Here is an 11,512-nt window from a genome sequence, read left to right on the forward strand (position 1 = left end):
AGAGATCATTTGAGAAGAGCGAGTTCGGATCGAGTGGTGAGGGTGGCAACGGACAGCAGCATAGGCGGGATCAGACCCCCAGGAAGACCACCTAAACGATGGAAGGATAGCTGGTCTTCCACCTCCCAGGAGCGACCCGAGAATGACAGGACCTAGTCCTATAAGAAGAAGAAGAAGAAGAAGACAGTATTTCGTCTAATAAATTTATATTACAATTTTTTTTGGGGAAATATTTTACCCTTTTTCAACCTAAATACTCTGATATATAAATTTCTCAAATGTTTGATATTGGTATGTATAAAAAAGATGAGTTCAAAATAGAATATAAATGCGAAAAAAAGTTTGATAAATTTTTACAAAACCAAGCCCAAATTATATTGTTTAGTATTATTTTAATTTTTTAGTCATTAGAGCATAGTTTTGTGCAAATAGACTATTTTGCGCAAGCAGTTTGTTTTGTGATCGTTAGTTTGAGTATTTTATTCAGAGAAATTGAATAATCTTATAAAAAATTATTCGTTGCCATTATAAGTACATGCCCTAAATTATTTTGTTATTTTTTTTGACAGGGTGTATAAAACACCTTCTGAATTAGGATAGGATTTCTTTCTGTCTTTTAATACTACCAACTAGGGGCTAGATGCAAAATCTGTGATATAAGTTTAATTAGTGTGATTATGGTAAAATTATTAATGTAATTATTTTACATTGATTTTTCTTAATATGCAATGTACACAATCAGGTATTCAACTCCAAGAGTCCTCCGGTAAATGGTCTGCACCATGCGGCCAGTAAACTAAGTTCCGGAAAACCATACCGCCACGTCCAGCTGATGCCACTCAGTACTGTCAAGAGGGTTATCGACATACGGGAGTCTAATGGTGAGTCTCCATCTCTCAAATCTAATTGCAATATTTTTAAAAATTATAATATTTAGAGACATCTATTAGAAGATCGACAAATACCGAAATATTACCATTTATCCATATTATCAAAGTTACAGTCATCTTTCTTCAAGCTTTCACATTTTTGTTGAAAAAAATCACTGCCTGCTGGGTATGGCCATATTAATACCTACCGGCATTGAAAGGGTTAGTGACACTCCCGATATATACGTACAGTGAAACCTCTATCTATCATTCCTCGAATAATCGTTTTCCCGGATGTGTCGTTTATTTCTTCTACCCCAAATTAATTTCATACAAAAAAGATCGCATCGATCGTTTCTATCTACCATTCTACCGCATTCATCGTTTGAATTATGCTACATATTTGATATAATTTGTCTGTTTTTTTTTTACATTCTTTTAAATTTTCTCAATTTTGTTACATTCGACGACAATTCCTATGTGTGGGATACAGACTATCTAAAGCTTGTGTGATGGATACAGCAGAAGAGGTCTGAAGATCTTTGGGTTCTGTTCAACTTCATATTTTTTTTGTTTAAGAAATACATTTATTAACATCTAAAACTTGTATTCTTAAAATTTCAACCTACCAATGGTTATGCAGATTGGGAGCACGGTATTTACTTGATCGTATGTCCTTGTGTATTGACTTCTTTATCCCGCATTCATTTTTTCCCGCATTCATAGTTTATTTCACTAGGTCCCTTTAAAAACGATAGATAGAGGTTTCTCTGTAAATATTTTTCTGTGCGGTTTCCTATATTCTTGAACACAAGCACTCCAATTCCTTCTGCGATATGTAAATACATAGTCAATTGAACATATGTAACTTTTTCCGGTTGTATTGTTTCCAGAGTGCCACAAGGTGTTTGCCCTCATGTGCCGGAGTAATCAGGAGCTGAAGGAGAAGCTGTACTCCTTCGCCATCACCGACGAGCTGGTGGACAAGACGCACTTCCTCAAGCAGCTCTGCCGGCAGATGGCCAACACCGTCTGCAAGGCCGACGCTGTAAGATGATAACATCACCCTATATCTGACCATTCCACATACGAAAATTCCGCAAAAATAACTTGCTACAATAGTGGCTAGTATATTTGAATGCCATGCATGAGAATATCCAGTTTTACTCGTACGCGCTTTGCAGCATGATGAGTGTTGTGCAAGCGATTTTGGGCATTTCTATTATTATACTCGGTTTGAATTTGATGTTATTTGTATATTTGAGATATCGCTCACTCCTTTCGACAACGTTATATATAAAAAACTTAATTTTTTCAGGATATCGTTTTTAAGTTTAAGAATATAAAAAAATGTATTAAAGATAAATATCAAGCCACTTATTGAACTTTTTACTGTGCAACAGATCTTTATCGCTAAAAACTGAATGGTTTTGCTCCATTTGAAAAATATTTAGCATATTTAAAAAAATAATTAAACAATACCTTTTCTTCAAAATGCAAAAACAACACTTTTTGTCCTGTAGCGGGTAAATATTAGGTTAATAATATGCTGCTTATGCTGGGATATAGTACATTTTCTGGGCATTCTTAAGATATACACAATAGAAAATTGACGATTTTAAGGAGTGAGTGATATGTCATTCCTGTATTGGAATTGTAATAAAACAAATACAAACGTTATGGTAAGCTGTTAAATAAAATTGACAGCAAATTTTGTAGGAGATTTCAACTAGGAAGTACAATACAATGCAATACCGGGAAGTTTTTTTCAGTCCCGTAAATTCCAGAATTAAAATCTTTTAAGCAAAATATGAAGAAAATTTCTCATACTTAACAAATACGAACAAGAAATACCAATGAAATTTCTTATTAACTTATAAAAATAAAACAGGAATGTACTTACTACATATAAGAAAGAAAAAACAAGATTATGCTTTAAATTTTGACAAATTCAATCATGTTTGCAGAAATTTACGAATATTAATATACTGATTGAAATTTTTGTATTTACGCATAGGTTTTGTCATTCCATATATTTTATGAAATATTTTCCGCATTTTTGATACATAGGAAGACGTACTATTAAACTGTCTTTTGCAATTTAATTTTTTTTTCTTAGTTTGTAATTAAAAATAAACAAACAATTGCCGGCTAATCTAATTGTATCTAAACTAAACAAAAGATCTTAACAAACAAAATATATATCAGGCACTTTATGATTTATTTCTTTTCACCTTTTTATAAGTTGGAGTATACGGTACAGGAATCAATCTAGAATTTAGTATTTGATGATATTTTATTTGCGTTATAGGAGAAATTTTTGGCCTGTCTTGATTCACACCAGCTGGACATCGATACGAGTGATATCGCCCTAGGGACCTTATCCAAGGCATTTAAATTTGCATCCCGAACCCGATTAAAGGTAAGAAAAATACCACGAATGTCTCATTTATTTGAAGACATTTTAATTAAAATACATACTGAGCGAACAAAGGATGTCAATTCTCAAGGTGGAATTTCTACAAGGACGCTTATGTACCCTTTTTGCAATGATTTACTCTGATTTATTCGATCCGGCTAAATTAGCAAATGAGAAATATGTAGATCACACTACCTACTTGCGAAAAGCAGTCAGTTGCTGCATAGGAATTTCACCTTTAGATGCATTTAGATCCTTGTCAATTCTGCAATAACGCAAAAATCATTTTTGTTAGTAAGAAACTCTTACATTTTGCAATATCTTATATCGAATGCATTAACTATATTTTTTTCATTCTTTCTCTAAAGTCTAGGTTTCCAACGCATCAAAAAATCATCATTAGTTAGACTTTTAGTTTTCTTATGATGGAACAGTTTTTCCAATTTTCGTAAGCACAATCAATGATATAAGATATTATTTTATGACATCTCATTAAAAATGGAGAAGAATATGGATGTCTGGGCATTTACGGGGCTGACGACCGTCATAGGCTGGTTTAAGTGATCACTTTACACACGTGTGACATTTACCAATTCTACCCATTATTGACAACCACACTACTCAAATTCTCGGAAGTTATATATATATGAACCAATTTAGAAACCTTGTTCTTGAATCACTAGAACTTCACTAGAGCCATATATTGGTGAGATGTAAAGAAGATTTTTATTAAAAATATTCTTCTTCATCTTTGATGAGATGTCAAAAAACAATTTGAATCACTAGAACTTCACTATTGGTGAGATGAAAATAAGCTTTTTATTAAGCAGAAACTCTTTTATTCTTCTTCATCTTTGATGAGATGTCAAAAAATAATATGAAAATAGCTCCTGTAATTGGAGATAATCCAGATCTTGTGAACAAGTATTTGGACACACTCAATTGTTGTAAAATGATAACTGGTTGCAAAAAATAGAAGGTTGGTCGATCTTACCAGCAAAAATGAGTATGTCATGTTGGTTGTCCAAACTCAAAACACAGTAAGGGACATTTTTTTGTAGTAGGTTTTTTTTTCATTTTTGGACTAAGTAGATGGATGCTACTCAGTCCAAAAATGCAAAAAAAAACATACTACAAAAAAAGGTCCCATACTGTGTTTTAAGTTTGGACAGCCGATGTGTTATTGCAGTATGTATTGGTTATTGTATTTTTCTGTAGATAGTGTAATATAAATGAACAATTATAAATACAAGCTGGCCACCGCTAAAATATAGGTTACTTTTTAGGAATAATAGTTTACACACACATTCCTTTTGACCAATGGTTTGGGTCTTTAGATCTCATCCTTTTTAGTTTTTTTTGTTGTTGTTATTTTCGATGTTGTAGAAATGCTTAATCATTCCGCCCTGAGTTGGTCATGCCACTTAACTGGACGCACATACTGGCTTTACTTGTTGTAATATCTACTCAGACTTTGGCTTTTTTGAAGGGACAAGTGCGATGTTTAACCTCAATCATATATCGCTGGTTAAATGCCAAAGGGCCACAACGCAAAAAAAAAATTAATTAAACCTTTATTCCAAAAATGGTATATAAATCATCAACATTTTCATATTCGAAAAAGACACTTAAAATGCTATATGAAATGGACATTTCTCACGCTAGAATCATGGGTGTCTTTTTCGAATATAAAAATGTTGACAATTTTGGAATAAAGAGTTTAATTTTTGTTTTTCCATAGTGGCACTTTGGTATTTAACCATCGATGTGTACATCACTGTTTCACATCACTGTTACATCTAAAATGGTCCATTTTGGTGGTGTGAATATCTGTTGGTACTTTAAAACACCGTGTTATAATTCAGTACCTGATATTTAAAAAGTGACAGAACGAATAGACCACAATTCTGCAGCACCTTGTAAAAATTAGTTGACTTTCATATTGTGGTACAAAGTAAAATGAAAATTGTGAATTGGTAAATTGTAAACACAACAAACTGCAACAGTACATTGAACACAGCTTGAAATATTAGCGAGAAGTGCAAACGTCACATGGCATATCAACCAAAGAAAATCTAAATTACTGTCATTAAATTCTAAATCACTTAGACATTTTTCATCGTACATTTATTTTTGGAAATGTTTAATTGCCTTTGAATTTCTGGTAACCAAAAAGGTTTGGATGGTTTTATGTAGAGATTGCTACTTTGATTCATTGCACATTTTGTTGCAATATTGTAAAAAATAGATATATATCTGTCAATTACTATATACACTAAGACGTCACTTTGCGTCGTAGATACGTTCTAAAATATCACGGCGCGAAATTGAAATAACGCAAAGTGAATTGCTATTTTCCATTGGAAATCATATAAACATCAAAGATAGGTTACCGAATTTTTAAAATGTTAAAAAAAGAAGAAATATTTACATAACAAAACAAAAATAAAACTTTGAAACAATGCAAAGTCAAACGACGCAAAGCGAGGTCTGAGTGGATACATTAAAAGCTCGTTAAATTTATTTTGGATGGAAGATTTGAAAAAATATTACCGATTTTATACTACATAACAAGTTTTTAATGATTTTTTATTGACAAAATATTGAAAGTAGTGAATGAAAATAAGGAGTCTAATTTTCTTACCAATTTCTTAAAAACTTGTATAGTGTTTGATTAAGATTTGCTAAAATGACATAAGAATCTTGCACTGAATCATTTGAAAATCATTTTCATTTGGTACGATATGTCAATATTGATAATAAATACCCGCATAAACCTTTTTGGTAACCATTGTTGTAGCAGTTTGTCTTAAAATGGACGATCAGTATAGGATAATATGGCTCTAGTGAGCTGAATTTGTAAATATGAACATAACAGATCCCGTTTCTATGTAAATAATGAACAGACCTGGTGTAAATAGGCAGGGTACACATGGCACTGCTACTGTTTCATGTTCTTTTCAGCTTGAGGCCATCGCCGCCATTCCTTGGTTTAGGACCAGCGATCCGGATAGACCCAACACATTAGAGACTTGGGTAGTACAATGCACACTTGCAATACTTAGTGACCGATCTTGCGCACGTCAATATCTCTTCATAACACCACTCGCTGTCTCGCCTCCCCGCCTTGCTGTTTCATTCACTTTGTGTTTCATTCACTTGTTATCACTGTCATTTTTGCAAAATTTGTACATGAAAAAATACGCAACAGTTTTGGTGAATTTTAAGTAGAATGATCCATTTTTTTTTATTAAATATTAAAATCAAACACTGATTTTTAGAGTTAATATTTAACATTTAAAACATGAATTATTTTTTTAAGTATATTAATTATTATTTTAATATATAATATATAAATGATCCATTAAAATATTAAATATTAAAATCAAACACTGATTTTTAGAGTATACTAAATTGTATTTTATTATTAAAAACACATTTAAAAAAAATTGGTGACAATCGTTTCACCTTGTTATGGCACTTTCAAACTACAGTAGTTTAAAAATACCATAACAACAAACAAATTGCGAAACAACTGTCACAAATTTAATTTTTATGTGTTTTTAAAAAAATATAAAATACAACTTTGTAGACTCTAAAAATCTGTGTGTGATTTTCGTATTTAATACATAAATTAAAATGGAGTCTTACAAATTAAATGCCAAATCTATAAATCGATAGAATGATCCATCATTATCTTTAATTGAGAGATTGTGATGATCGAATTCTTCATCATATCATCACCGCAGAGCAAAAAACTCACATTTCGGGTGAAAATGAGTCCATTGTGTGAAACATTGAGCTCTACTTATGTCAAAAAAGATAAGAAAGAATGTGACAATTATGTCTCCTTACAATATTTATGTATTTTCAAAGTTTTAACCTTGTGGTCCGACTCCGTTAACCAAATGTTATTATGTACCCACTCACTGATCTACCGATTTCAAGATGTATCCGTCTTTTAGAACAATTACTGCGCCAGCATGCAAACAACACCATACACCGCAATCATAGCATTCACATACTATTACACCTACATAAAATATTAATCACATGTCGCTCACTCCTTTCAAGAACGTCATAAATCAAAAAACTTGATTTTTCAGGATAACGTTTTTAAAGTTTAAAAATATAATACAATGTATTAAAAATAAATATCAAGCCACTTATTGAACTTTTTACTGTGCAACAGATCTTTTTAATGTGCAACAGATCTTTTTAGGTAAAACATGAAGAATTTTTCTCCATTTGAAAAATATTCAGTATATTTAAAAAAAATAATTAAATAATATCTTTCCTTCAAAATGCAAAAACAACACTTTCTGCCCTGTAGCGGGTAAATATTAAGTTAAAAATATGCCGCTTTTTCTGGGATATAGTACATTTTCTGGGCATTCCGAAAACATGCACAACTGAAAATTGGCGATTTTTGATTTATGACGTTCTTGAAAGGAGTGAGCGATGTGTTATTGAGTGACTATGCCATATGCTACGATAGTGGTGTAAAGTGTTCTTTGCATGGTGTAGTGATTATATTGACCAAGAGACAAATACATCTCGAAACTGGTAGAAAAAAGCTCAGTGAGTAGTTATATACATACTAACATAATTAACATTTAAAAATATTTAATTGCAAAAAACAAATTGCTCAAATTTGAGTAATATGTATTCAAATTCTGAATGAAAAAAGAATTCATTTTCGAATTTTGATTATCTCTTTTAATTTTTTTGTTAACACATTTCTACTTTTGAACTTTATTTTTATTATTACATATTGAATTTTGTGATTTCGCAACTGTCGTATTTTTTTCACTTACGAATCTGCATATATACAATAACTTGTTATAAAAAAATATTTTAAAAATAAGATGGCTTCTGTTTCTAACCCGGGTGACTTGGTGTTGATTGTTGTGTGACTATTTGAAAACTAAAAATTAATCAAATTGCTTTTAATAATTTATATATTGGGTCATATATTATGTCTATTTTATAAATTTTAATACACGTTTTTTCTAACACAAAATTAAACATGGTAAATCTTATTATTACATATGTGTGTTTTGAAATATGGTTGAAATAAAAAAAAGCAACAAAGTCAGTCTTACCTTTTCTAAATACATACATTGAGATTTTTTATGTTAAAGTACGTCTTTTTTATAAATTTTAATATATTTTTTCCTTTAACATAAAATTTAACATGGTGGACTTTATTGTTACATATGTGTGTTTCGAAACATGGTTCAGTAACAAAAAAAAAAACAAAGTCAGTATCATCTTTACTAAGTACATTGAGATTTTTCTAATGATATTTTTTGGTAGACCTGCATTTCATTAATATAATTTTTCTTAGCTTTATTCACTTTGCATCAAATAAATAGAAATCTTTTTACCAAACACAGATTTTAATTTTTAAACCACTTTCAAAACAAAAAAAAACTTTACGCAGGCAATATCAAAAATGTTGGGAAACATTGAACATGACTATCAAATATACTATCGAAGATCTATGCTAGTGTCTTATATTTGAATGTGACAAGATGTAATGGATTTTGTCAATGACCTGTCTTGTGATGCTTAAATAGGCTGTCCCCGTTCGTCCTGTATGTAAATGATACACAAGAAAGTTGAAATATTTTCATCTTTTACGCTAAAGTGATTCTCTAGTTCTTAATTTCGGGACTTTTCTAAACATTTTGTCTTCATTAGGATTTTTTTGCATGATTTGGGAATTTTATTACACAAAAGGATTTCTTGTGTTAATTTCTAGTATTATATTCTTAAAATACAATTTTAATAATTTCTGTCTACATTGTTTAGGAAATTTTTAATTTAATTTTATTCAACACATTCCCTTTAATTTTCATTTTCCAACCGACTTGATTTTTCGTTGTTGTATCAACTGTATTATTTCTTTAATGACTTCATATATTTATTTTTTCAAACTCACTCTTTGCCAAATGTCACGTTTCTTGGTGAAACCTCCTGTCGGAGATTTACTGTAATTACACAATTTGATGGTACACTCGGCATGGCTAGTCACTTTGTTAATGCGCAGTTATCAACTTTAGTTACTAGTCTATAACTGATGATAAACACGTATTGATTTCATTGTCAACTATTGGAGGATGTTCTGTATTTGTTCTTGTATGCTTCATGTTATGTGAAATAATGATTTATTTTCCTCATCTAATTTTAAATTTTAAATTTAATTAAAAAAAATTTATCCGCCTCCATTGTGGTCCCGGGTTCGATTCCCAGAGGGATTAAATAAAGAAGTGTTTTTTTACTCTAATATTTATCTAATATTACCCTGGAGTGTAAGACTGATCATCTTGCCCTCATATAATTAACGATCCACTCAACATTGCATCAATTTGATACAGTGCCCTATGCACCACTAGGTGTGACTGAGGGTGAGAAGAATAATTTTGAAGAAATGAAAAATATTTATTAACTGATAAATTTCACTTTTATGGATGTTTTTACGTTTCATACTCACTCCTATATGAGTCGACCATTCTAATTTGAAAGGCATACAAGGTCTCGTTTTACATATTATTTTTTCCATCTAGCTTAAAGAAAATTATCTCAGTCTGTTTAAATTGTTATACATTTAGTTATTTAACGTGATTGATTAGAATTTGCTCTTATTATTAATTATTAAAATATTTAATAATTAATAATATTTTTGATGCATTTAATTATTAAAATATTTGATTTGAATGTATTCTTTTTTCTCCCAGGTTGGTCGAGCGTTCTCCTTCAATAAGACCCCCTCCAAGTTAAAGAGGGCAATGTCCTCGATGATTTCTCCCTTTGGGTCCACTTCCAACCTCACTCCCGCATCGCAGTTGGCCCAGATGCGGCTCGCCAGCTGCAACAACATCAACGTGAGTTATAACCCGCTGACATCTATTTCTAAAATGGCACTTGTACTGCCATCTGTGGGTGTATTCAAACACTACAACCACACTTCAATTTATCTTATTTATATGGACATGGAAGCGAATGGACTAAGAGAGAATGACTAAGAACGTAAATATGGCAAAAGTGAGCAAGTGTGACTTGGCACGATTAGATCAATCAGAACTTAAAATCTGGTGGCGTCATAAGTCTGAATAATCGGAGGGAATGTATGACTAGATATTGGTAGTGTAATGGCAAAGGGGTATATCTGTCAAATTTTTCATTTTCTAAGTTGGTTCCACATATACTAAATACACAAATGTCTAAAATAGTGTATTCCATAATCTGGCAAAAGAATATAGCTGTAGTTGCAATACTTATTGAGTTTTAATAAAAATATATAAAACAAATGAGTTATTTAATTTCACAAGCTTGTTTTTGCTCTCCTGTAAAATTTGGTCTGAGACAGATATACCCCTTTGCCTTTATACTACCGATATATGGATGTGACGGAAACAAGGAGTGTATGTCAGGACAGAATAGTGTAGCGTTCCATCCTCTCTGCCTGCCCCTGCGGTAACGGAGTGATGGTAGTAGTAGAAGTAGTAGTTTAAATTTATAACCCTTTCAGGAACTTGGTGTGACTGAGGGTTCCAACGCCACCGAGGTGCTGGTGGCCCCCCTGTCGGTGCAGCCCACCCGCAAGGCCAAGGCGACCAGCCTGTCCGCGGGGGGCCTGCGGCGCTTGTGACACCCGTTCATGGGGGCCCCGCTACCCCCCATCCTCGACTGGATCCATGAACCGGAACACTAAAACATCACATAGGACTTCCGCCCGACTTGTTGAAGTACGCAATCGCACTAAGCCTGCTTTCAAGTAGCTCAACGCTCGCCAAGGGAAAGAAGGATGTGTGACACATCTTAGTAATCAATTATGTTCTAATGGTTGTGGAATCGCCGATTCTGTCCGGTTCAGAGGAGGAATGAAGCAAGTCTTACCAGACAAGATACAAAATAAGTATTACATTGGGAACGAGTACTTTCAGCGTGACAAAAGACATTTGGAAGTGATGTCAGACTTTATGATGAGGTGGCTTTGTTTCTTTAAGAAGGTAGTTGGTTCTATTTCGATAAATAAAACATTAGTGTATCGCAAACACGCTCCCCGTAATATTAAAAGCATTTAATGATGTCGGTATTTGAGAATAATTTTAAATGTTTCTAGTACCTTTTACACTAATCACCGGCGGTTTTTTGTTGAATAAGAATTATCATTACTCGCAAATGAAAGATCACCCCCGTACCGCATTCAGAGTAA

General features: G+C 32.3%; 1 protein-coding gene across 6 annotated transcripts in view; it reads left to right on the plus strand.

The window, feature by feature from the left end:
• pbl (epithelial cell transforming 2 pebble) overlaps positions 1-11,010 on the plus strand; it is a 96,952-nt gene extending 85,942 nt beyond the window's left edge. For 4 of the 6 annotated variants that reach the window (XM_088269607.1, XM_088269610.1, XM_088269609.1 and 1 more), the window contains 6 exons: positions 743-881; positions 1,763-1,917; positions 3,181-3,291; positions 6,253-6,324; positions 10,032-10,178; positions 10,826-11,010. In XM_088269607.1, the coding sequence (XP_088125733.1) occupies positions 743-881; positions 1,763-1,917; positions 3,181-3,291; positions 6,253-6,324; positions 10,032-10,178; positions 10,826-10,945 (744 nt within the window). In that variant the 3' untranslated portion in view covers positions 10,946-11,010. The remainder of the gene's footprint in view (positions 1-742; positions 882-1,762; positions 1,918-3,180; positions 3,292-6,252; positions 6,325-10,031; positions 10,179-10,825) is intronic. The other 2 variants (XM_088269611.1, XM_088269608.1) reach the window with 1 other exon arrangement.
• Positions 11,011-11,512: the final 502 nt, after the last annotated feature.

This window comes from Brachycentrus maculatus, unplaced genomic scaffold (genome assembly GCF_059751285.1).
Source record: "Brachycentrus maculatus isolate JH-2025_06_01 unplaced genomic scaffold, ASM5975128v1 h1tg000358l, whole genome shotgun sequence".
NCBI classification, from domain to species: domain Eukaryota; kingdom Metazoa; phylum Arthropoda; class Insecta; order Trichoptera; family Brachycentridae; genus Brachycentrus; species Brachycentrus maculatus.